A 27,943-nucleotide genomic window follows, 5' to 3' on the forward strand; every position below is an offset into this window, starting at 1 on the left:
CGTGTGTATGTAATGAATGAGTACCCATATATGAACTAGTATAATGAATAAGTACCAATATCTTTTAAAGAATAACTAAAGAATAAGCAGAGTAGATAATGAATAATAGGAATAGATAATAGTTGGCCTATTTAAAAAAGAAGCATAACAAAGATATGGTAAAGATACAGTACGTACATTAAGGATTAAATGTTATAATGGCTTGCCATATTCATAGCTGTAGAAAAAAGATTTAATTTAATAATTTAGGTGGAAATACGGCTGTAGATTGTTTATATCAGTGTTTATTTTCGTATAACGTTTATTGAAGAAACTGTAGTTTACTGGCCCTTTAAGGTTTTGAAAGGCGGAAGCGCGGAGTTCAGTCCCAGCGTGCAGCGCGTGAAGATGGCGGGTGTTCTGGAGAGGAGTTACATTGAGATATGCGGTTTTGAAAGAGAGACTGTCTCACGGTTCAGACACATAACACTGAATCTAGGTAACTCCTTTTAATATTAAACTATTGTAGACATGAAATTTTCAGTCAGATGTGCGTTAAAATAGGCTGGGCATGATTGGTGGCTTTGGTGTTAGAAGCTCGTGTGTGACGCCATGGCAGACTCGCAAATGACGATCACATAACGTTAAATGTAAATTAAATATGTTTTTCTTTTTTATCTGACGCTGTGATATTTGCTGTCAGTATCCAGGAATTAGTTTTTTAAGGGCTTTACTATATTAAAATACTTTTTTAGAGGGCAAAAGTCTCAACTTGTTGTTTGAGACTTTCGTTGTTTGAGATTCTTTTTGCAGATGAACCAAATTCATGTTAAGTATCAATAAACTTGTTTAAAAGTGTCTCACTTAAAGATGTTAGGTGTGTGTGTGTAACTTATTCATAACATGTATGCAACTTAAACACATTTTGAAGTGGATTTATGTCACTTTTTTCACTGAAAACGCGTTAATTTTTATTAACGGTAAAATTTATATATGCATAAGCGTTTTTAATATTTTAAGCATGTCACTGATGTGTCCAGCAGGTGTTGGAGTAAGCTCTGGCGGTGTGAAGTATGCAGACAGTGCTGGTGGATTCTCCTATGAGGACAGTGGGAAACTCCTCTCAGTGGCCAGTAACAGATTCATTCACTGGTGAGAGCTTTTCACTCATCAACTATATTTATTAGGGGTGTAACTGTTCACAAAATTCACGGTTCGTTCGGTTTCCGATACAGCAAAAAGAAAGAAATGCCAGAGAAATTTCCTTGATTTTTTATTTTATTTATTTTTTTATTAAAACTAGTGGTGCACGATATATCGGCCGCCGATATAACATCGGCCGATTTGGTCAATTTTTTACACATCGGTATCGTTCCGATGTCAAAATAGGGCCGATGTGAACAGGCCGATGATCATTCCCTGTGTATTTGACGTGCGTGGGGGCGGGGATTGTTTTTGCACGCGTATTAAAAGCGCAAGTGCGTTTAAACATCAAGCGCACGAAGACTGGAACTGGTGAGCTGTTTTCTGCCAGCCTTCCCAATGCGTATTTATGTCCCGCCAAAGCCATATTTGACCGGTAAGTGATGTAGATGAGTGACTGCTGCGCTTGTTTAACTGAGGGAACGAGAGTGAAAGCACCGGTCCCGCGCGCCGTCTTCAAAATGTCTTTCGCTTGTTTAACTGAGGGAACAAGTGTGAAAGCACCGGTCACGCGCGCCGTCTTCAAAATGTCTTTCGCTTGTTTAACTGAGGGAACAAGTGTAAAAGCACCGGTCACGCGCGCCGTCTTCAAAATGTCTTTCGCTTGTTTAACGGAGGGAACAAGAGTGAAAGCACCGGTCACGCGCGCCGTCTTCAAAATGTCTTGCTCTCTCTCCCCCTCGCGCATGTTTATGAATTGAGTTGACTGAATATCTTTGAGAATACACGATGGTAAAAAGTCGGAAGACCGAAGTTTTTTTCTTCTGAACTACTGGTTGTGAATTGTGAAAAAAACCACACTTTCAATAAACCAAAAAAAAAAAAATCCATCGTGTTGATGAAATGTTTTCTGTGTCGACTGTCGAGACCATAGACTGTAAAAATAGGTCGAGACAAATCTCGTGCGATGTTCTAAACTGCCTGGATATATCTGTGCCGTGGTTCCGTTAATGACACGTCCGATTCGCGAACTAATGACTCCTTTGAACCGATTCACTTTAATGAATGGTTAAAACTGATCTGTCCAACACTGAGCTCAAGAGACATAAATCGGAAACACTTTACAATAAGGTTCCATTTATTAAAGTGTACATTAAATGTACACTTTAATAAATGGAACCTCATTGTAAAGTGTAAGGTTAATAGATTAATAGAATGTTAACAAATTTTGTTAACATTCTATTAATATTAGTTTCTGCGGATTTACTCCATGACAAAACTACCCCAGTCATTCTAGAATGATTCATTCTTTCCAAATAGAGCAATTCAAGTAATCTGGTGAAATTGTTTTTATATCACAATATATATCACAGAAAAATAAAATATCACAATGTCATTTTTTACCAATATCGTGCAGCCCTAATCCTCGCTATGTGTTTTCTATACAGGGATATCGATATCGGTAAATATCGGTATCGGCCATAACAGCAATGTTAATATCGGTTATCGGTATCGGCCACAAATTTTCACATCGGTGCATCACTAATTAAAACTAACATCATAAAATATGATATTTTTAACTTTGAGCAATGATAGAGCTTTGTTTGACTTTTCTTAGGAGCATGTAAAACAAAACAGCTCCTTGGACAAAATGAAATGTAATATTGTAGTAGACAGGTTTATTTTAGTTCAGATTAACATTTGAGGGCAACTGTATTTATAATGTCACAATAAAACCGACGTGATGTTACTACTATTCCTGCCAAACTTACAGTTAGTAGTGTTACTACAGTAAACACATGGTGAATGTTGCTGATCTGTGGACACTGGATAGTTCATTCATGGCACAAAGTTTCTTCCTGGTTTCCACGTCAGCGCTGTTTGATCCGTTAATAATGGAGAAATGTGAATGTTTCTCACCAGATCTGGCAGTGATGTTATTACTTCAGTGGTGAATTCAACTTGTCTCTTTCTGATTTGGCTGTGTAGTAACAGTGCTGCTTGATTAAGATTGGCTCGCGCTGCATTGGACCAAACTGATGCACGGTCCGTCAACCACACAATAACAAGTAGCTCAGTTTCGTTCAGCTTACATTACATTTGCCATTTGATGTTGGGTAATGTTGTGGTCACGCACGCCAGCGTTTCTTACATTATGAGCGCACTTGCCATTCGGTTCAAATATGCGCACTTGCCGTTCGGTTTAAATATGCGTACTGAAAACCGAACCGAAAGCCTCGTACCAAACGGTTTAATTCGAATACGTGTATTGTTACACCTCTAATATTTATATAGTGCTTTTCACAATATAGATTGCATCAAATCAGTTTCACAGTATCTTCACAGTAAAAAAATAATAATAATAACAATGTTCGTTTCTTTGGGGGAAAAATATGAAATAGTGTAAGAAAAACTCAACATCATTCACTCATGTAGGGCTGGACCCGAATATCCGAATATTCATTTGGTGGGTTGGTATTCGCCATTTTTTTTTTTTGCACACCTGCATCCCCCTCGAAACGGTTCTCATTCGTGCTTGAATATGTTTTACACTATAAAATCTGGTTAAACAGTCCCTCCAGGATTTCACGATATTTTTTTGTGATTTTTGCGATCAAAATGACTGATTTTGTGGTGGTAATTTCCAAAAATTTGTGAAAAAATTTGCGATTTATATATAACATTTTCCATAATAGTATTCAGTCCTTCCAGAAAAACGCGGAGCTTTTTTGTGATTGTTGCGGGCAAAAATTGATTGATTAGCCTACTCGGCCCGTTTTCTTTAAAAATGCGATGGAATATGCGGGATATTTATGCAATTTTATGCGATGAAATTGCAGGAATTTGCAAAAATTGAGAGAACTTGCAAAAATTGTGGTTTGATGAAAAAGATTTCTCTTTTTCAGTGATTCCCCCAACATCCTGTTCTCACTAGGCTAATGTAAGAGTCATTTCTTATTACTTCCTTTGATAAACAAGCATACTACATCATAGAAAGTGCTGGGAATATTTAATTTCTCATCTTGTTTTATTTCAGACTATAACGAGTGTAAATAAGGTGTGGCCCCTTTAAGAGCTGCGCGCTCCCTGTTGAACTCTCTGCAGTGTTATATGTGCGCCTCAAACACCCCATGTGTGCGGGTAATTTCTGTTTGATGCTTCTTTTATCTTATGTTGTTTATTAAGTAACGATGTGACGGTAGAACGTGTGACAGACAGTAATACGAGTTCGATTTGTGAGACGTCAATCGCCTCCGTGAGTCTGTCCGGCGTCGCGTAATTGCGTCACTTCATAACGTTCCCATGGAAACAGAGGGAAATGGCTGCTCTTGTGTGAAGCAAACGGAACATTTTTTAACTTTCTACTAAAATACACGTGACTTTTTTTTTTGCAACGAAAATGCGAGGATTATGAAATTATGCAAACCCCGCATATTTTGCAAGGAAATCGGCAATTTATGCGGCGAAAGTGCGGTGTATTTGAAAAAATGCGGCCCCCGCATAAATATGCGGACTTTGGCTGATTTTGCATTGAATTCAGCGATCGCATAATCGCGTTTTTCTGGAGGGACTGGTTAAATATAATACTTAACATATTACTTTGTTATAACTATTTAATAAATATATTTGCTTCTTCTTGGACTACTAAAAGTGTTCCTGCAACGGGAGTGTTCTCCGGCTAGAGCGCTGAACAGCGGAGTTTGTATGGACAGAAGTGCCAGAAGAGCTTGTGTTTTGGGTTAAAGGTGCTAAGCGATGTCACACATTTTTTTAGGCCCAAACATTTTTTGTCACATACAGCAAACATCTCCTCAATATCCGTTAGCTGCCTGTCCCCTAAACACACTGTAAAAAAACGCGGTCTGTGCAGACAACCCAGGCTCCCAAATGGCAACAAAAACAAACTGCGGCAACCCGCTCCACGAAACATAACAAAATGTTCCAGCCAATAACTGACAAGAAGGCCCTGGGGGTGGGGTTTTTGGGATTAGTGCAGATGAGGGGGAAGGGAGGGTCTATCTAGCCTCCGTTTTGTTTGAAAATACTTTAAACGTCAACAAGAAGTCACGCCACACGACATCACTTAGAGCACCTTTAACAGACCTGTGTGTGTCCGTTCTCAGAGGATTTAAGATCTGCTTGCGTGAGGCACGCCGCTTCATGCTTGCGCTGTTCTGTAGTTTATTAAAAAAATATCAATTCTGAACCTGTCTCGCCTGTCTATCTATATTGCGCCAAATACGACACTGCACTCCCTTGTGAAGTTGTTTGGAATAACGGTTCTCGAAATAATCAAAATGCAAACAGACGGACGGACAGACAGATATATAGCCCTGAGATTCCAAAGCTTCGAATATTCGATGTTCATTACTACCGCTTCGAAGCTCAAAAAAATGATATTCAGACCAGCCCTAGATGTAAATAGTGTTGTAATTTATCATTTGAATAAATCACTGCATCAATAATTGTAATCTGATATTTTTCAACTGATTGTGCAGCCCTTTTTTGAAATGATGTAAAGGAAATTATATGCATGTTTTCTACCCTAAGGCCACCCTTAAAAATATTCTTGTTTGCCGTAACCCGACCGACCCTGTCAATTTAGGGCCGACCCAATTTTTTATTTTTTTTCCCTTTTAGTCCGACCGACTTGCCGGTTGTAACTTGCGTTCAGACCGACCGATTTTTTTTTTTTTACTCTTCAAACGACTAATTCAAATTCCATAAAATGATATTTTAGTTAGTATTGTGAAAGTTGCTTATGTCTACAAACGTAGGCTACGTTCTTTCTTTTAAATAAAAACCCGTGGCGTCATAGTCATCTGATTATGTTTAACGTTACACGATTGGTTTACCCGTGTCACACTGTCTATAAGGCTTACGTTCGCTTCGTTTCATTCAGTGTTCCCGCTTGGTAAACCCGGTATTAAATGGGCTATATATAAAACATTTCTATATATAATAATAATATTAAACAATTTGTCTGATGCAATTTTGCTGTTCCCAGTCCAGAAGAGAGAGAGCGATCTCTCACCCGGAGCCACAGCGCGAACAACATGACAGCCCTGCTTAATGAGTGACAATGAGGACAGAACGTGGTTACACTTTAGATCTGGGATATTATTCTAATTGTATTTTAGATTTCCGCTTTCAAAGATTATAAAAAGATATTTGAGATGAAACCATTACAGACGCATTCTGTCTATCGCAACTTCCTTACCTTCACAGCGTTGCGCTGTCATTTCTTCCTAAAACCCAAACGTACCGTCAGAATCAGCACGATCGGTAATTGTTGTAAAATGCAGTCTGTTCTGTTGCTAAACTGCGTACGGGTTCAATCATTAAAAGAGCTATTAAAAGCACAAAAGTCTGCGCAAGAGACGCTGTTCACAAGGTGATGCGTGCTCCGAAATGCACTGCAACGGGACAAGAAAAGTAGGCTATAGCCTCATTTTGGGCTTCATGTGCGCAGCTAAACTATCAAATATACATAAAATCTAAAATGACCTGCTCCGAGATTCATTTAAACACAGTTTATGTCTTAAATGGATGTGAATAGTTGGGAGGATATGGTGGTGCATCAGTCATCTGTTAGATCCGCACTGGGTCTTAAAGGGGCAGTAGTCTAATAAACATGTGACGATTGAGCCAGTAATGGGAATCAAACACAACAAAAGGCAGAGAAAAATCACTCGCAGCTCTTGAATTATTAACTTAAACTTTAATAAGCATTAATCTAACTATGATAAACCATGCAGTGTCATTTTACATTTGATTTACTAAATTAAATTTCTTTTCAGACAGCGCAACACACTTAACTGAAAAGTAGCTAATTTTAGACCTTTCTGAAATTAAAGCACTGTGTATATAGGCTAATTTGTATCTTTGTTTAATTGTATTCTTTGTTTCACCATGTGTTTGTACTTGTTTTTGCTTATATCTCATGTATTTGGGGAAAAAAAGCCTGCACACTGCTGCATAACAAATACAGTAGATATTTATTCATTTTGTGACTGGCCTAAAAACGTAACCGGTTGTAGGTTGCAATAACACCTAGTGGTGGATGCACAGTTTGAAGACCCAGTCAGTGACGTCACAGTAGCCTATGCAATTAAAAAAAAAAAAAAAAAAATTCATGATCACCATGACCAAAATTGTACTTTTTTTTTTACACTGAATCCTGGAAAAAAAAAAAATAGACCTACCTACCGACCCTTTTTTAAAAAAAAATTGCTGTTACTGCAAACCAAAATATTTTTAAGGATGGCCTAATTCTAACTAGTGTTGTCACGGTACCAAAATTTCAGTATTCGGTACCGATACCAGTTAAAATTCACGGTTCTCGGTACCAATTTCGGTACCAAAGCTTAGTTTAAATTTACATATATTTAAGTGTTTATCACGGTTACAAGTATGGAAACTAACTGTACATTCGTATTATAAACACTTTAGAAAAAGATTAGATAAAATGACCTAAAATAAACAATAGTATACACTAACACATTTTTAAAGTTGTTTGTAAAGTTTTAATCCATTATTTATTTAATGCACAATGAATTAAGTGAACAAACATGAACAATCAGGTGTTTGTAATAAATAACATTTTCAAACATTAATTAATGTTGTAAAAATATATTGTTCACTCAATGTGTTGATAACTAAGTAATGTTTATGAATGGTATCTTTGTAGCATTACCATAAAACATGTTTTATTTGACTTGACTGTCCTTTTATTAATCTAAAACTGCATTCATATTTAATTTTAAAAAGGCTTTTTAAACCTGCTGAGTTATAAAGGCAAGAATACGCCAAGAACTGGCATTGACATTAAATGATAATACTAATACCATACTCTGGTGTCGGGTAGATACTACTGTGCTCATGTACTCGTAAAACTACCCCGAAAGCACTTTAGAGGCCGTTCACATGTCGCGCGTGTTTTTTAATTATATTTTTGCGCGTGCTTATTCTTTCCAAAGCGCTTGCTCTCACGCGGCGTCTGTCGTTGCTATGCAACGCCAACGAGTTTTTATTAGGAGCGCGCTTGCCTCGCGCCTATATTTGAAATCGCGAATTTGCATGTAATCGGCCTCTTATGGCAACGTGACATTAGCCTAATCCAAAATATTTCCATATGTGGCTCTTTCCTCCTTTCGTTTCAACAAGTGGATTCAGAGAGAGAGAGAGAGAGCCATATCAGCGTTATGAAGTGGACGCAACTGTGCACGTTTCAGACATCGCGTCTAGAACAGAACTGGATTAACCTGGTACTCGGTACCTAGAAAAGCTGGTACCGTAACATTTTTTTTTTTTAGTACCGACTTGGTACCGAAGTACCGAGTTTTTTGACAACACTAATTCTAACCATGTTACATTGTTAAATGAATTGGTACACATTTATGAAAATGAAATTGTCTGTACAGGGGGGATGTACAGTATCTTTACATTTATTTTATCCACCTTTTTCTGCGCCCATACTATTTCCCATGATTCATAGGGGGTTCAACTGACTAGATGGTTTTCTACTTCCTGCTGTCCTTTTTTCACTAATTGTATCTTAATTTCAATCAATGTTTCATCAACCAATTGCCTGGTTTTAATAAATAAGAAGTAGGCCTATATAGTAAACAATCATCATGATCATGACTGAGGCGCAGACTTGACTTTGGTCTCATGAATGAAACTCGGCGTAACGTTATGCCACCTCACAGGCCTGAGAAATAGTATGCATACTATGCATCTTTGAAAGCAGAGGTAGACAAGAGTCAAAGGGCTAACCAGCCTAACCTTTTGGTACTGTTATTCTGCAGCAGTCGCGGTGATGATAGGCTATCAGATGTTTGCTGGAGATCGTGCAGTCATGCATCTGCTATCCTTTGGAAGTTATGAAGCGGAGAAAAACGTTCATTTTGTTTTTATCTGTGATTTAATAAAAAATAACGTGATCAGATCACATTTGATGAATGTTTTTTTTTTTATTTAGTTTAGCGATGTGGGGATGACACAATCTAAAACACATGCAAAAAAAGCATAGACCAGACCCGAACCGGAAGTTGACAACCGGCATCGTCGTCATGGCAGCGCGCATTGTTTAGAGCAGAAAAAGGTGGATACAGTCCCAATATCACTGACTTCCTCTGTTAAAATAAAAAAAATGTTTTTCCTTTAGTATTTACAAATTAGGATGTCTCCTGTCTTCCAGGTCCACTTCAGGTGACACTGTTCAGTTTGTTGAGCAGTCGCTGGACACTAATCTTCTGAATAATGCTGTCCGCTTGCGTATCCCACACTGCCTCTTGCTGCCTGGAGGAGTTTTTATACAAGAGACCCTTAACAACGTCCTCATTCTGATCGTCACCAGCCAATCTGTCCATCGCCTGGTTCTGCCGCACCCCTCTCGCATGTACCACAGTGTAAGTGACAGGATCTTTACTCTTCTTTCACTGCTACTAAATCAACATTTTTTTCCCCCCTGCAGATGCAGCTAAATTGAGCTTAGTTTGTCCAGTATTGCTGTTATCGATGTTCCTTTTTCAATCGATGAGGATACAATTCGTGATTAACAGCATTCCAACAAGTCCTGGACAACCTGTAATTGTGCAGTGCAGTTTTTCAGCCATAGAAAGTCAGTAGTCTTCCATGTTTATCAGGGCAAGGACCCCTTAGGGGCTGGGCCGTTCACTTACCACTTCGTTGTGCGCTCAAGTTCGTTATTTCAAATGTAGGCAGGCGGCTCGTTTTTATTTATTTCTCATCTCCATAAATATATTTAGGAGTAATGCTAATGCAAGGGCTATACCGATAGAGACATGATGGAGCAGAGACCCCCGATACAAAATCGTATCAAATAGAGCTACATATTAGGCCACCCTTAAAAATATTCTTGTTTGCCGTAACCCGACCGACCCTGTCAATTTAGAGCCGACACAATTTTTTATTTTTTTTTTCCCTTTTAGTCCGACCGACTTGCCGGTTGTAACTTGCGTTCAGACCGACCGATTTTTTATTTTTATTTTTTTATTTTTTTTGCTCTTCAAACGACTAATTCAAATTCCATAAAATGATATTTTAGTTAGTATTGTGAAAGTTGCTTATGTCTACAAACGTAGGCTATGTTCTTTTTTTTTTTAATAAAAACCCGTGGCGTCATAGTCATCTGATAATGTTTACACGATTGGTTTACCCGTGTCACACTGTCTATAAGGCTTATACGTTCGCTTCGTTTCATTCAGTGTTCCCGCTTGGTAAACCCGGTATTAAATGGGCTGAATATCAACCATTTCTATATATAATAATAATATTAAACAATTTGTCTGATGCAATTTTGCTATTCCCAGTCCAGAAGAGAGAGAGCGATCTCTCACCCGGAGCCACAGCGCGAACAACATGACATCCCTGCTTAATGAGTGACAATGAGGACAGAACGTGGTTACACTTTAGATCTGGGATATTATTCTAATTGTATTTTAGATTTCCGCTTTCAAAGATTATAAAAAGATATTTGAGATGAAACCAGGGGCGCAACTACCCAGTTTCAAAGGGGTATGCAGCAACAATTTTAGCGCCCCCCCCCCCCCCCCCCAAAAAATAAAAAAAAATAAAATAAATGTAATGTAAGTGTGCTATGTAATAACTGAGTAGGAAGAAATGAAAGCTAACAGAAAAAAATAAAAGTGCAAAATTGTCGTTTATTAACACAATTAAACTATAGCTACTCCACCTTGATGAACCCCCCCTAAGAAAACTAAGCTCCATTGGAACAGCAATAGCAGTGTTTCTCACAGGATTTTAGGTAAAACTGTGGTAGGTGGACCTCTGTTTCTCTAGGGGGGTTCGGGGGCATGCTCCCCCGTAAGAAAATTTTGTGTTCTGTAATGTTAAATTCAGCAGTCTGGTGCACTTTGAGAGTTCAAAATTAAAAGCTCCAACTCATTTTCAGGGTGCAAATTAAACAGAGAAAAATTTGAACCTCTTTTAGTTAGTGTCTGTCTACATTAGCCTACACTACTACATAATAATAGTTATAATATTAATCCCATGATAGTAATTGCCATTAAGGCTATTGTAAAACAAATGCACAGAAAAATAAAGGAAACTTTCATTATTAGTTTTGCACTAATTTCTATACTTGAAAGATACTTGCGCATAATGACATATTTCATGGGCCAGTGTGTCAGAAAAAAAACTAAAGCTGACTTTTTTGACCAATGCATTACACCAGCACAGCGCCGCCAATTAAGCAAAAAACAAAACAACAAACAAACAAATGGGCCGCCGATGTATGAGTTTTGTGGGCCGTTAAGACAAATAAATTAAAAAAGGAAAAGCACGTCGGCCCAGCGGGAATCTCCCGGTAGTCCCGATGATAGCCTATGCCTGGATGTCACATTTTAAATCCTACCTGTTGGCTTTCAGCAATGCATGCAGTTATTTAGCTGCTGTTGCATCAATTGACATGCCATCTCCTTTTCTCTCTTTCTTTTTCTATTTTTAGCCCCACAGCATTTTGTTTTATCCATCTTTTTCGACGACTAACTAACTACTCGTACCTGCTCGCTCAGAGCTCACGGCGCCCCCGCCCGCTCGCGATATTACCCGCCCCCCTTCTCCATGAGGGCGCCTACTCTAGCCTGGCTGTTAGTCCTCTAAAATTTTATATAACATTGAAGGAATGCAGAAATGATTTAGAAACGGACAACGGCAGCTACATATAGAAATACAATATAGCCTATATATAATTTTTTTTTTTTTTTTTTTTTTTTTTACCATCGCTTTGGCGCCCCCCATTGTGCTGCGCCCCTATGCGCCGCATATAGCGCATACCCACTTTTTGCGCCACTGGATGAAACCATTACAGACGCATTCTGTCTATAGCGCAACTTCCTTCCCTTCACAGCGTTGCGCTGTCATTTCTTCCTAAAACCCGAACGTACCGTCAGAATCAGCACGATCGGTAATTGTTGTAAAATGCAGTCTGTACTGTTGCTAAACTGCGTACGGGTTCAATCATTAAAAGAGCTATTAAAAGCACAAAAGTCTGCGCAAGAGACGCTGTTCACAAGGTGATGCGTGCTCCGAAATGCACTGCAACGGGACAAGAAAAGTAGGCTATAGCCTCATTTTGGGCTTCATGTGCGCAGCTAAACTATCAAATATACATAAAATCTAAAATGACCTGCTCTGAGATTCATTTAAAGGTGCCATCTGTAAAAATTGAGGTTAAAATATCCCAAAAATGAGCAACACGCATCAAAAGATTGAGAAGAAATAAGGTTGATGATGTCATTAAAAAACTGACAAGTTATAGTGCTGCCGAGATATTAACCTGAATTAGCATGCTAAATTACTAGCCCCGGCCCGGCAGGTGTCGTAATACCAGTTCCGGCCATGGGAGGCGGTATGCGGGCGGGCAACGTTACCACCAGCCAAACTGCAGTACACGAGTAAGTCGCGCTCGCGCCAGCTTGTGTGTACTTGAACCTGACGTCAGTCGTGTGGAAAATACAGCCCACTACTACATTTCAGTTCAGGGAAGAGTTAAAAAAAAATGATTGGTCGATATTATGCATGAGGAATACATTTTGGTAAGTTGTAGCATACTCTATCTTTCAACAGTGTTCGTGTTCTTTTACCATTAATGATTAAGTTAGCTAGTAGAGATGATCGGTTCACGTGCGTTAGGGATCTGTCGTGTAAAGCGCCAATACTGTATTTATTGTTTGAATTGCGTAATAAAATGAACAGAATCTGAGAGCTGAATCGGTCTCCGTGTCCTTTTCTATGCATGACAAAATTGATGTGTGGCGTGAGAGTGTGAAAAGTGTTGTGAGAGTTGGCAGCTCTGAAAGATGCTAGCTTGGTCCACATCAGGGAATGCTGTCTGTCAAATTAATTCAAACTAATGATAAAAATGTAATATGAACAAATCGAATATCATAAAACTAGAAATAATAGCCTGGGCTTTAATTTTCCCATATCGTCGAAATGCACCGACTTGTCTATGAGACGGCCCTTATAATTTATATAGAATTTATAGAATATAATAACTCCACGTGAAACTGCTGTCTTCCAACCTTTTACTATCGCGTCAATTGATTTGATTAATATGCACGAGGGAGACAGAGCAACACAGCACTCGCCCATATTGTTTGAAGACATGAGAGAGCGCGTGGCCGTGGAGGTATTTCTGGAGGTATACTGCCCCCATCTGGTATGGAACATGTTGTATGATTTGATTTTAAATCCCATTTGGCACCTTTAAACACAGTTTATGTCTTAAATGGATGTGAATAGTTGGGAGGATATGGTGGTGCATCAGTCATCTGTTAGATCCGCACTGGGTCTTAAAGGGGCAGTAGTCTAATAAACATGTGACGATTGAGCCAGTAATGGTAATCAAACACAACAAAAGGCAGAGAAAAATCACTCGCAGCTCTTGAATTATTAACTTAAACTTTAATAAGCATTAATCTAACTATGATAAACCATGCAGTGTCATTTTACATTTGATTTACTAAATTAAATTTCTTTTCAGACAGCGCAACACACTTAACTGAAAAGTAGCTAATTTTAGACCTTTCTGAAATTAAAGCACTGTGTATATAGGCTAATTTGTATCTTTGTTTAATTGTATTCTTTGTTTCACCATGTGTTTGTACTTGTTTTTGCTTATATCTCATGTATTTGGGGGGAAAAAAGCCTGCACACTGCTGCATAACAAATACAGTAGATATTTATTCATTTTGTGACTGGCCTAAAAACGTAACCGGTTGTAGGTTGCAATAACACCTAGTGGTGGATGCACAGTTTGAAGACCCAGTCAGTGACGTCACAGTATGCAATTAAAAAAAAAAAAAAAAAAAATCATGATCACCATGACCAAAATTTAACTTTTTTTTTTTACACTGAATCATGGAAAAAAAAAATATAGACCTACCTACCGACCCTTTTTTTAAAAAAAAATTGCTGTTACTGCAAACCAAAATATTTTTAAGGATGGCCTTAAATATAGCAAATAGCCAACAGCATGACGGTGTGCAAATGCTACTCAAACCGCTGTTCCTCACTAAATGAATGCGAGTGGTTTTTAGACTATGTAAAGGGCTAGCAGTATTGTAAAATGAGTCGATGTGATTGATTATTTAATTAAATTACTTATTTAATAATCAAATATGACAACTAATACAACTGTCACAACGCCGCCTCAGTTGTGCCTGCTTTTCATAATGTCTAACTCCTGTTGTGGACACGCTGAAACATGGCAACTAAACCCAATGAATTCACAATGATTTATTGAAATGGTGTTCTTATTATAAGGCCACCCTTAAAAATATTCTTGTTTGCCGTAACCCGACCGACCCTGTCAATTTAGGGCCGACCCAATTTTATTTATTTTTTTTCCTTTTAGTCTGACCAACTTGCCGGTTGTAACTTGCTCTTAGACCGACCGATTTTTTATTTTTTTTACTCTTCAAACGACTAATTCAAATTCAATAAAATAATATTAATTATATTTTAGTTAGTATTGTGAAAGTTGCTTATGTCTACATACAAATGTAGGCTACGTTCTTTCTTTTAAATAAAAACCCCTGGCGTCATCATGTGATTATGTTTACACCATTGGTTTACCCGTGTCACACTATATGGCTTGTACCTTCGCTTCGTTTCATTCAGTATTCGCGCTTGGTAAACCCGGTATTAAACGGGCCCCGGGACTGAATTTCAAACATTTCTATATATAAAAATATTATTAAATAATTTGTCTGTGATGCAATTTTGCTATTGGCAGTCCAGAAGAGAGAGCGATCTCTCACCTGGAGCCACAGCGCGCACAACACGACAGCCCTGCTTAATGAGTGACAATGAGGACAGAACGTGGTTACACTTTAGATCTGGCATATTATTCTAATTGTATTTTAGATTTCCGGTTTCAAAGATTATAAAAAGAAGATATTTGAGATGAAACCATTACAGACGCGTTCTGTCTAGCGTAACCCCCTTCACAGCGTTACGCTGCCATTTCTTCCTAAAACCCAAACTTGCCGTCAGAATCAGCACGATCGGTGATTGTTGTAAAATGCAGTCTGTACAGTTGCTAAATTGCGGACGTGTTTTTAATCATTAAAAGAGCTATAAAAAGCACAAAAGTCTGCGCAAGAGCTGTTCACAAGGCGACGCGCGCTCCGAAATGCACTGCAACGAGACAAGAAAAGTAGGCTATAGCCTCATTTTGGGCTTCATGTGTGCATCTAAACAATCAAATATACATAAAATATAAAAATGACCAGCTCTGAGATTCATTTAAACACAGTTTATATCTTAAATGGACGTAAATAGTTGGGAGAAAATGATGGTGCATCAGTCATCTATTAGATCTGCACTCTGTTTTAAAGGGGCAGTAGTCTAACACCGTGTCCTAACTACACGCGACTCGATAAAATTCCAGCGACTGCAAGTGTGTCTGTCCACACTAGACACGACGCGACTGTGAGACGCCACACGTTGTGATAAAATCACAACCGTTCAGAAAAGCGTGAGAAAGCGCACTGCACTCACATTGGAAATGTGTAAGGACATAATCAAATCAATAAATAACATTATTAAAAATCTAAACATTAACAAAATATACTCATTGACTAATTTTGTTATGAAGTACAGTTGTATGTTTGCATAGAATTCATTTTGAACGCTATATTATATGATTTCAAAATCTGAGGTAAATTATCCGTTTTCTTGTGGCACAATGACCTATTTTTAACTAAAAATAAATAATGTGTACTCATAACTCGTGTAATTTTTTCATTCTGTCAGCCGCGACGTTGCAGAAATAAGAACCGTCGCGTTGCGTGTAGTTAGGACACGGTGTAATAAACGTGACAATTGAGCCAGTAATGCGAATCAAACCACAAAAGGCAGAGAAAAATCACTCGTAGCTCTTGAATGAATAACTTAAACTTTAATAAGCATTAATCTAACTATGATAAAATATGCAGTGTCATTTTACATTTGATTACTAAATTAAATTTCCTTTCAGACAGAGCGACACACTTAAAGGTGCCCAATGGGATTTAAAATCAAATCATACAACATGTTCCATACCAGATGGGGGCAGTATACCTCCAGAAATACCTCCACGGCCACGCGCTCTCTCATGTCTTCAAACAATATGGGCGAGTGCTGTGTTGCTCTGTCTCCCTCGTGCATATTAATCAAATCAATTGACGCGATAGTAAAAGGTTGGAAGACCGCAGTTTCACGTGGATCATTTGGAGATTTTCAGAGATTAGAGACTTAATGAACAACATCTCAATACTAAATTATAAGGGCCGTCTCATAGACAAGTCGGTGCATTTCGACGATATGGGAAAATTAAAGCCCAGGCTATTATTTCTAGTTTTATGATATTCGATTTGTTCATATTACATTTTTATCATTAGTTTGAATTAATTTGACAGACAGCATTCCCTGATGTGGACCAAGCTAGCATCTTTCAGAGCTGCCAAATCTCACAACACTTTTCACACTCTCACGCCACACATCAATTTTGTCATGCATAGAAAAGGACACGGAGACCGATGTCAGCTCTCAGATTCTGTTCATTTTATTACGCAATTCAAACAATAAATACAGTATTGGCGCTTTACACGACAGATCCCTAACGCACGTGAACCGATCATCTCTACTAGCTAATGGTAAAAGAACACGAACACTGTTGAAAGATAGAGTATGCTACAACTTACCAAAATGTATTCCTCATGCATAATATCGACCAATCATTTTTTTTTAACTCTTCCCTGAACTGAAATGTAGTAGTGGGCTGTATTTTCCACACGACTGACGTCAGGTTCAAGTACACACAAGCTGGCGCGAGCGCGACTCACTCGTGTACTGCAGTTTGGCTGGTGGTAACGTTGCCCGCCCGCATACCGCCTCCCATGGTCAAAACTGGTATTACGACACCTGCCGGGCCGGGGCTAGTAATTTAGCATGCTAATTCAGGTTAATATCTCGGCAGCACTATAACTTGTCAGTTTTTTAATGACATCATCAACCTTATTTCTTCTCAATCTTTTGATGCGTGTTGCTCATTTTTGGGATATTTTAACCTCAATTTTTACAGATGGCACCTTTAACTGAAAAGTAGCTAATTTTAGACCTTCCTGAAATTAAAGGGATAGTTCACTTTGAAATTAATTTTTGATATGTTTTAGCTTACCTGAAGGGCATCCAAGATGTAGGTGTCTATGTTTCCACAGCATTTTCAATTTTGAAATTTTTTTTTGGTCAAACCGTTCTTGTCTGTCAGTCCTATATTGTAGTTTTAGGGAGTCCACCTCAAAGAGCATGCACAGAGAAGTCAAAATTAAACATGATTTAATGACTTGTGAATGTAAGTACACACTGATGGCCTAAGACACGAAACGAGCGGTTTGTGTGAGAAAACTAACAGTATTTATATAGTTTTTACCTCTTGTAAACATCCGTCGAACTGATCTGAATCAGATGTCCAACTGAACTGAACCGTCTCCAGACATTACGCCGGAAGTGATCCCTCGCGCGTCTACGTCACGCATTGTTTACACGGAGATTTCGGAAGTTTTACCTTTCACTAAACATTTTTAGATGTATCAAAATCGCGATTTCCCGTATATCTAACTATGTTACTTTATTATTCTCTTCCGCTCTTCTCTCTCTGTACCCCCGTCATAATAAAAGTCCTTCCAACAACATCCACTTTACCACAATATACTGATGAATTAACAGTGAAATATTCAAATATAACATCAGGATTATCTTTTTAATATAATGTGCTACATTTAAAGGATTAGTTCACTTTTGAAAAAACGTTTGCTGATAATTTACTCACCCCCATGTCATCCAAGATGTCCATGTCTTTCTTTCCTCAGTCGAAGAGAAATTAAGGTTTTTGATGAAAACATTCCAGGATTTTTCTCCATATAATGGACTTACATGGGAACCAGACAGTTAATAACAGTTTCAGATGCAGCTTCAAAGGGCTTTAAACGACACCAGACGATGAATAAGGGTCTTATCATGCGAAACGATCGGTTATTTCAAAACTTATTCCAAAAATGTAACTTTTCTAAGGACAAATGCTAGCCTTGCTCTATTCTGTGAGGCGCGTTTGTAACGTCACGTAATACGTAATTACGTTCAAAAGGTCACGGGCGGCGTAGCCTGAAATACAGAGTCAGTGTTTACAAGTTGAACGCATAGGTTGAACGTGCAAACTAACTCAACGCCGTTTACAAAAAAAGGAATTAAAAGGTAAAACAACGATGTCGGACGATTTTGATTCTGTACTTCCGGCTACGTCGCACGTGACCTTTTGAACGTAATTACGTATTACGTGGCGTTACAAACGCGCCTCACAGAATAGAGCAAGGCTAGCATTTGTCCTTAGAAAAGTTACATTTTTGGAATAAGTTTTGAAATAACCGATCGTTTCGCATGATAAGACCCTTATTCATCGTCTGGTGTCGTTTAAAGACATTTGAAGCTGCATCTGAAACTGTTATTAACCGTCTGGTTCCCATGTAAGTCCATTATATGGAGAAAAATCCTGGAATGTTTTCATCAAAAACCTTAATTTCTTTTCGACTGAGGAAAGAAAGACATGGACATCTTGGATGACATGGGGGTGAGTAAATTATCAGCAAAAGTTTTTTCAAAAGTGACCTAATCCTTTAAGTCTTAAGTAACACAAATATAATTTAGTGCTGCTAGTATAACTGTCTTTTCAATAACTTTATTGAAAACGAAATTGTCTTGAGGAGCAGGGAACCCAGACGGAAATTTGATATAGATTTTTTTTTTTTTTTTTTTTTTTTAAATAAAGGCCTGCCTCTAATAAAAGCCTGCTTCAAATAAAAGCCCAGGTACTTTCTGCAGTTTAGGTAAATAAAGACCCCGGCTTTTATTTGAGGAATTACGGTAGGTTAATTTCTATCTTTGTTTAATTGTATTCTTTGTTTGACCATGTATTTGTACTTGTTTTTGCTTATATCTCATGTATGTATATATATATATATATATATATATATATATATATATATAAAAAGACTGCTCACTGCTGCATAACAAATAGATATTTTATTCATTTTGTGACTGGCCTAAAACGTAACCGGTTGTAGGTTGCATTAACACCTAGCGGTAGATCCTTGAAGACCGAGTCAGTGACCTCACAATATGCATTTTTTTAAAAATTCATGATCACCATGACCAAAATTTTACTTTTTTTTTCACACTGAATCTTGAAAAAAAAAAAATAGACCTACCTACTGACCCTTTTTAAAAACTTTTGCTGTTACTGCAAACCAAAATATTTTTAAGGTTGGCCTACACTCCCAATCATAGTTATTATAAGCAGAGGATTGCTGTTTGAGCTGCGCAAGCTGAAGCGTTGAATGAACACCTGTAACCTGAAACCCTTTGCTTGCGGGTTAACTCAGTGAAAAAGCATACAATATGAGATTTATCGGATATACAAAATCATATTACAAAGAAATTATATCTGCTCAAACTGACACGAGCAACATGCACGCACATGATTCATCGATTAATCGTTAGCATCCCTAGTTAGTGTTGTTTGTTCACCTAGCACGTCATGAGTGTGTCTGTACAATATCCAGAACGGAGCAAGTGTGTTTCAAATTATTGACATAAATACGCCATCTTGAAACTGCCATTTCAGTGCTGATGTTTTGGCATATAAAACTGTCATATATTTGGCAGTTTTTTTGGCATATAAGAAATATGAATGTAATATAATATGAATGTAATATTAGTTATGGATATGATGATAATTGGTATGAACTTTTCTCTTATAGGATCTGGTCACTGAACTCCAGATGCAGTCCATTTTCACAGACATTGGGAAGCTGAATTTAAATGAACCAGCCCACAGTTATGTGCTCCCGTTTGCACAGGGAACACACTCGACCTCTCCGTCCACATCTGCCGCCTGGATCAGTCATCAAGGGGAAGCTCTCTTTGCTCTTGCCTCACCGTCAGGCAGCATTATTATAGTCACGTTACCTCCTCACGATCAAGATGGTTTGTATCTATCTTTATCCATCTCAAGCTGCTTTCACACTTCCAGCGGCATGCAGTGACAAAACGACACAATCCCATTCGTTACAACGGATAGCTGGCGATTACCTGTTACCGTTGGCGACACCAACTAGGCGTGTCCAGCGACACAAAGTGAAGATATAAATTTTGTGCAAATAAAGAGCGACTTTCATGAGTCGTCGTAAATGTCATTCATAAGCGTTATTAAGCAACCAGTAGGGGGAACACCCACTAGCAAAGTCGCTGGCAGTGTAAGCGCAGCTTTACCCTGTAAACATAGTGTGTGGATCCTTAAAGTTTGAAAATGTTTTGTTTTTTTTAATAATTTTGTTAAGTATTACATATCATAAATGTCGTGTTGCTTTTGGCGGCCTGTTTTAACTTTTGTTTTAGTCTAGTCTTTGTCAAACTGTCATTTTAGTTTTTATTATTATTTAATTTTAGTCACGTTCATACTCTTTTTAGTCTAGTCTAGTTTTATCCGACAAAAGATATAGTCTAGTTTTAGTCAATGAAAGTTGCATTTAGTCTCTTTTTAGTAATGCAATTCTATTTAACCCAGTCAATATAGTATAATTACCCAGCAGACGAAGCCAGAATTTTATTTTAGCCAAACCCATTTTAAACAATCTTATCTCCTTAAAGTTATCTTCTTATATTATTGTTACCTTATAGACTCAAGAATACATCCATTCCAGACACGAAAGACGTTCTGATTTGAATTTGCATAATAATTATTTTACCAACCAAACATGTTAGAAGTAGTCTACACACATGATTAAATTAAAGTTATTCCAAATGTCATTTCTTTTTTCTCTCCCAAAGATGAATCCCTTTCTCTGTATCAGACTTAACTTTGTTTGTTGTTGTTTATGCTAATGCCTGTTTCACACATACTCTGTTTGCAGTGCTAGGGTTTCCACGGGGCATTAACAAGCATTAAAAGTCCTTAAATGGATTTTGCGAAAATGAAGGCCTTAAAAGGCATTAAAAAGCATTCATTTTGATTCCTACAGTCATTTTTTTTAAATATATAGTTTTGAAGAGAATTTTATATCAATTTATTTGAATATAGCCTTCATAATTAATAATTTGTATTTGCTGTCGCAAAATATTTACGTTGATGTGATAAACATGCGGAACCGGTTGGCCGGACCAAAACTGCCGTGATGCGGAGGTGACGCGGGTCTGTTGTACAGCAGTGGACAGGTCTGAACCAAAGCCCGTCCTCTTTCTGAATCTTCAAAAGAAGGGAAAGTGCAAATTCCAGCCAAAGTGGCTGGAAAACAAAATTTTAAGACGTGGTTGCAGCCTGTTAGTGGAAAAAATGATGAAGGATTTTGCGGCGTTTGTAAAAAGCATTTAAGTTGGAGACAATGGGAGTCAGCGCAGTGAAATCAAAACAAATTGGCGAGAGTAGACCAGACTGAAGACCAGACAGAAACTGCATGTACTTTAATGGTCCAGTAGCAGAACTTTTGTCAAGCATGTCAGAGGTTCTGGGTTCTAATCCGCACTAAGAAGTATATATTTTTTTCCTCATCAAAACTGATTGTTTTTTAGTGGTTGTATTATCTAGCACAGACATGTTTGTGTGCATTATGTTTTGTGATTTCACCGTAACAAAAAGAGTCTCACCGCAACAGATTGAAGCGCGCGTCCTAGAGAATGTACACTAGCCACAACAGAACACTGCAGGGCTCTCAAGTGTCACTCTTTTCGGTCTTTTGTCACGCACTCCTGCCACACATTGTATTTCTCACGCTGAAAAACTAATATATTTAATATGCCTAAAAAATTAAAATGGCATTAAATTTGGACATACCTGCAGAAACCCTGAGTGCGTATGTGGCATATTTCTCTGCACCCATGTCAATAAGTAAGACAGAGCCTATGGTTGGAGCGCTCATACCGCACGCGGATGTGGTCCGGCAATGCGCTCCAGGAGCGTTGTGTGCATAACAGCAGAGCAGAGATCTACACAGTACCTCAACAACGCGACATAATGTATGTAGGCTTAAATTATTGATTTGAAATTAACACGCACCACATACGCACTACACCCATTTCTCACGTACTCCGTTTGCAGTGCGTATGCGGTGCGTATTTTTTTCCGTACCCATGATAACAGGTTAGAGCTTTCACACTGCACACGGGTGCGGCCCGGCGATCGCAAAGGGCATTTAGTAAAGGACTATTTGGAACTATTTACTTTAGCCAGATTTTTGTCCACTATTTTAGTAGTTCTACTAGTTCTTGCCTTTATAAACTATTACAGAATTTGAATCGAATTTCATCAAAAGGGTAAAAATGTCAGGAAGTTAGTTTCTGATAGTTCATACAACTTAATTCTGCTGTTAAAAGGAATAGTTCACCCAAAACAATTATCAATAGAAATGTTTCCATCCAAAGTTGCAAATTTAACTTGCACGGAAATTGAAATATTGCATAAAACATTTTCAAATAAAGCACTGTTTCCATTCCATGTGTTCAAGTGAACAAAATCATCAAAATACCTGCATGTGTAAAAATAGGTGGATTATTTGTTTGACTTTTGTGGAATAGAAAAAAGAAAAGTGTCAAGAAAATAAAAACACTCCGGCAACAGAACGTAATATTTTGGGTGAACTATCCCTTTTCTTAAGGCTTATATTCACGTAGAAACATTGAACAATGCAAAATACATAGAGAGATCAATTCTGGTGTACGTGGAAGCTCAACTGTGCTTGCTTGGCTCTCTAGAACCAATGAGGTTTGTTCTCGCATGGCTTAACTCCTGTGTTTACCGCATTTGATGAGCTCTAAGTCTTGATTAAGTTTTTTTTCCAAAGACTTGGATTAAACCACTTGGTTCTTATGGATTACTGTCTTTGTATGTTTTTACATTTTAACAAAAAAATAATTAGACAATATTAAAAAAACTATTTTTGTTTGTGTTCTGAAGATGAAGAGTCTTATGGGTTAACCCTCAATCGGGTCATGGGGTCTCATCGAATTTTACTTAATAAAAAAAAAGGTTCTCTTCATCTCAGTGGAATAAAATTTTGTGACTTTTCATACATTATCTATATATACACACAAAAAATACTGGGCTTGATTCGGTTGTTCTGAAGGTATGTAAAAAAAAATGTTTACACTTCAATATGACCCCTACATTGAAATGAATGGGAAATGTGAAAAAAACTAAATATTTTTTCTTCATGTGTCAAAAAAATAATAATTTTCGGGCATAAATCTGAAAATTTTTACACAGAAATGAAGGCCTAGTATTAGAGCATAAATGCAGTGTATCAAAATAATATTCCATATGCAAGCTAATGGTGTAGTTGAGGAATTGTGTGGTAAAAAAATGTATATTTTTTTTGTACAATTACTCAATCAGCCAGCAGCCATATCACCCTGTAGCCCAAGACTGGTTGCCCACTGAAGCTAAGCAGGGCTGAGCCTGGTTAGTACCTGGATGGGAGACCTTCTGAGAAAGCCAGGTTGCTGCTGGAAGAGGTGTTAGTGTGGCCAGCAGGGGGTGCTCACCCTGTGGTCTGTGTGGGTCCTAATGCCCCAGTATAGTAATGGGGATACTGTACTGTCAAAGAGCATCGTCCTTCGGATGAGACGTTAAACCGAGGTCCTGACTCTCTGTGGTCATTAAAAATCCCATGTCTTTCGTAAGAGTAGGGGTGTAACCCCGGCATCCTGGCCAAATTTGCCCAGTGGCCTCTGTCCATCATGGCCTCCTAATCATCCCCATATATACCAATTGGCTTCATCACTGTCTCCTCTCCACCAATAAGCTGGTGTGTGGTGAGCGTTCTGGCGCACTATGGCAGCCGTCGCATCATCCAGGTGGATGCTGCACACTGGTGGTGGTTGAGGAGATTCCCCTCTCTATGTAAAAGCGCTTTGAGTGCCGAGAAAAGCGCCATATAAATGTAATGAATTATTACTATTATTATTATCATCAATCAATTGTTGGGGTTGCATAGACCCCGAAGCCCAGAAGTGTAAACAGGAAACGATGACCATTTGAAGGTTAACAATGTGCAGATGCCTGTGTTTTATAGAGGGATTGAGTCTGTTTGAAACGTTTTCGACTTAGACTTTTAGTTTTCGTTTAAGACTTTTAGTTTTCAATCTGACCCAATAATCCCTCCGTAGTGTTCATGATTCCTCTTTCTGTTTCAAAAAGGGGCTGTGTCAATTCTGGAGTTGAAACAGAGTTCGATGATGCAGCGATTGGCCGGCTGGATGCCTACTGCTATCAGGTACATTATTTCTTTCGTATACAATTTAAATGTTAATCACACACAACAGAACAAAGCAGAAACTATTTAAACGGGTGATCCCATTCACAGGGGAGATCCGAGCACCTCTGATGTAGCCATCAGTCTGGCTGTCCACCAGCTAGAGGACGACACGTTTGTATTCGCGCTGTGTCAAGATCATAAGCTGCGGATGTGGTCATTTAAGGTCAGTTTGGCTCCCAATTATACATACATCCAACTTCATTCTCGCATCAAGCTGCAATTGCTGTGTCTTTAAGACCCCGTTTACACCTGGTATTAAAGGAGCTAAACGCAAGTCTCTGAGTTTTTGCAGAACTACGCCCCCTCTGGCGACAAGCGAAACTGCAACCAGAGCTGTGCGCGTTCATGGAGGAACACACACACACATACGCACGTTTGCACGTCACGAGCTGTTTATAACCTAGGGAGCACACTGTGCGGCACACATCTTTTGTTACAGTCATAATGAGGTAATCCAGTAATAAATCTGCAAGTCATTTAAAATATATGAAAGGAAAGGCATTCGAGTAAATTACACACTTATGTGTGTGAGAGGGGGAAACGGGGATAGTAGAAAACTTCGGTTTTTGTTTCCATCGATCTCCATGTGCTTACTGTATCCACTTATGGTTGAATTATTATGGAAACACGTTCAGTTATCACTTTGTATAGGACCCGTTTGAGCCCTAGAGCAGACCGGAGATCTCTCCGTTTGTTGAAAGCTTCCCGATGTCGACTCTCGTCTTATTCCGACGCCTGGCACTGGACAGACTGAAGTTTTATTTTCTGTCTCACGTGGAGTTTGCGTTGGGGTTTGTAATGAACTACAAGCCGGTCTCTTTCCGCGCCATATACAGATTTAATGAAGTGCACGTCACCGAAAGCAACAGATATGAGCTGGATTTTATTTATCATCGGCTAATTTCGAAATCAGCAAAGACGGCAAGAGAGATCGGCAACAGGCCTGGTAAGATCAGTTCATTTCTTTACTTTTAATGAAGATGGTAGTGTTAAGCGTCTGCGACTTACTTTCACTTTGATTTGCGATAGATTTCGGCGCTGACTTGATGAAGGGGCTCAGCTGCTCATCTGAGGTGATGCGCGTCGTCATATATGACTAAAATAACATGACATAACCTATAGCTTGGTTTCAACAGCCAGATGCATTTACACTTGTCCAGTTTCGTCTGGAATGCGGCCCAGACCACGTCCTCAAGAGCGATCGGATTCAAATCCGTCTCGAATGCGTTTCGGAGGGCATTTACACCCTGGTCTTTTCACGATCGAATAGCTATCCGATCACAGAAAACGCATGAAGTGACCAGGTGTAAACAGCCCCTTTGAATCCATCGTCTACTTTTGTGGAAAGCTGACTAGAGTTGTGTCGCTCGAGTGGTCTTCTCTGATACGGAGAACGGCGGCAAATAGCTACACGAACCTGCCAGACATAGCCAGGCGAGCGTGAACGCGCATGACGTCACGCCCAGTCTCCGATTCGAGCCCGAATCCCTCTTATATATTTCACTGTACAGGATTATAGAGGCGATCGCAGTGATCAAAGAAGGGCTCATTCAGCCCATCAGGCGATTGTTTAAGCATGTATGGGTTAGAAAACGGCTATTTTTAACATGAAAAGTTGCGCAATGCACCTTTAAAATGCGATCTGTATCCAGATAAGTTATCCGGATAATAAGTACTGATTCCATTTACACCTGGCCACATAAATGTGTTTTTGCAAAACGGATATAAATCCGATCTTCACCTCCTGCGTTATATGCAGATTTATTGGATTGCACGCCACCAAAAGCAACAGATCTGAGCGGCATTTTATTGATCATCAGCTAATTTCCAAATCAGAGACATCAATAAGAGAGAGTGGCAACAGGCCTGGTAAGATAATTTCGTTTCTTTACTTGAAGATGTGTTAACTGCGTCTGTGACTTACTTTCACTTTTATTTGCGATGTTTGCACGTTGAATAGACGCTCAGCCGCTCATCTGCGGTGATGCGTGTCGCATCTGACTAGGCTATAACATGACATATAGCCTATATAACACGCTCTCACTCGTTTATTTTTTAGCATTTTTGGGAGGAGTAAAATATACATATGTGGTTTCAACAACCAGATTGCGTTTACACCTAGTAAAGATCCGGACACAATGCGAGCCAGACTACCTCCAGATGTGGTCAGGCAGATCCGATCGCGATCCGATCACAACGCGTTTACACCTTGCATTAACATGCGTTTTTTATTATCCAGATAACTTATCTGGATACAGATCGCATTTTAATACCAGGTGTAAACGGGGTCTAAATGTCAGCTACTATGTGTAGCAAGTTTTTGACTTCATCTAGTTTCATGCCAATCACATTGATGTGTTGTTTGTCTCTCAGCATCAGATGTGCCTGTTGGTGACTGACATGCTGGAGTATATGCCCGTGGGTCGTGGGGATGTAAAGGTTTCTCCAGCTCAAGCTCATAAGCTCCGACTCTTCTTCTCCTCATCCATCGGTCTGTGTCTCGCCGTCTACCTCGCAGTTCCCAAACGCAGTCAGTTCTGTGTGCTGCAGCTGGTGGCCAATGAGAACAATCGCTACAGCCTGGATCACATCTCAACACTGTTCTCAACACAGGTAGAGTTCAGTACAGTAAAATATTGAATCCTTTATATGAATAGTAATGGAATTGTGCTTTTATGTGTTTGTGTGAAACAGGAGACGGTAGTGGATTTTGTCTTGACGGCAACTGATATTTGGGCTGTTTGGCTGGATAATGACAACCAGACTATGGTGAAGTACATCAGTTTTGAGCAGTGAGTAATGCAGAGTTTGAATTTTCACTTGGGATGTGCACTGCAACTAATTCCTTAAGATATTTTGTAACCGATTAGTCTAACAAACCCCTAAAAACTGAATAAACAATCCATTTGAAATAGCCCACATAATCTATGAACTAAAGTGGAAATGAAGCAGTCAAGTTAACATTATTTAGTAAATGGATTTCCAATCTAATCAAATTATGTAACAAAAAATAAATCTGGCGTCTCGGTGTGGACGCAAGGCCAAATCTAAGAGAAAGATGCGTTTTCTAAGAAAACTTGCTAGTGTGGACGAGGCCTATATATTTTACAGATGTAACACGAACACTGGGATATCTTTTTCATTTGCATCACATATTAACTAATTAAGAATAAAATTAATTTCAGAATTAGAAAATGATATCAGCGTTATCAAATTGGAGCAAAAAAGATATAAAGTCAGAAGTACATAAATCTTGGCTTGGCTTTTATGTTAGTGTTGCTAATAATTTCCACACTGTTCTTGTCGCATCTGTGTTTGAAACCAATTTCGTTTTGCAAGGACAAGTGTTGAATACAATTGAACAGAACTAGGGATGGCGAAAACTAAAAATTTTCTTGACCTGCCACCGAGCCTCATTAGCC

General features: G+C 38.6%; 1 protein-coding gene across 2 annotated transcripts in view; it reads left to right on the forward strand.

Moving 5' to 3' along the window:
- Nucleotides 1-360: 360 nt before the first annotated feature.
- nup160 (nucleoporin 160) overlaps nt 361-27,943 on the forward strand; it is a 107,338-nt gene continuing 79,755 nt past the window's right edge. Inside the window, exons 1-8 of one of the 2 annotated variants that reach the window (XM_089127923.1) lie at nt 361-478; nt 1,020-1,131; nt 9,326-9,536; nt 19,974-20,199; nt 24,404-24,479; nt 24,570-24,684; nt 26,895-27,134; nt 27,216-27,313. In XM_089127923.1, the coding sequence (XP_088984049.1) occupies nt 388-478; nt 1,020-1,131; nt 9,326-9,536; nt 19,974-20,199; nt 24,404-24,479; nt 24,570-24,684; nt 26,895-27,134; nt 27,216-27,313 (1,169 nt within the window). In that variant the 5' untranslated portion in view covers nt 361-387. The remainder of the gene's footprint in view (nt 479-1,019; nt 1,132-9,325; nt 9,537-19,973; nt 20,200-24,403; nt 24,480-24,569; nt 24,685-26,894; nt 27,135-27,215; nt 27,314-27,943) is intronic. The other variant, XM_089127924.1, reaches the window with a different exon arrangement.

This window comes from Pimephales promelas, chromosome 25 (assembly GCF_988280905.1).
Source record: "Pimephales promelas chromosome 25, fPimPro1.hap1.1, whole genome shotgun sequence".
NCBI classification, from domain to species: domain Eukaryota; kingdom Metazoa; phylum Chordata; class Actinopteri; order Cypriniformes; family Leuciscidae; genus Pimephales; species Pimephales promelas.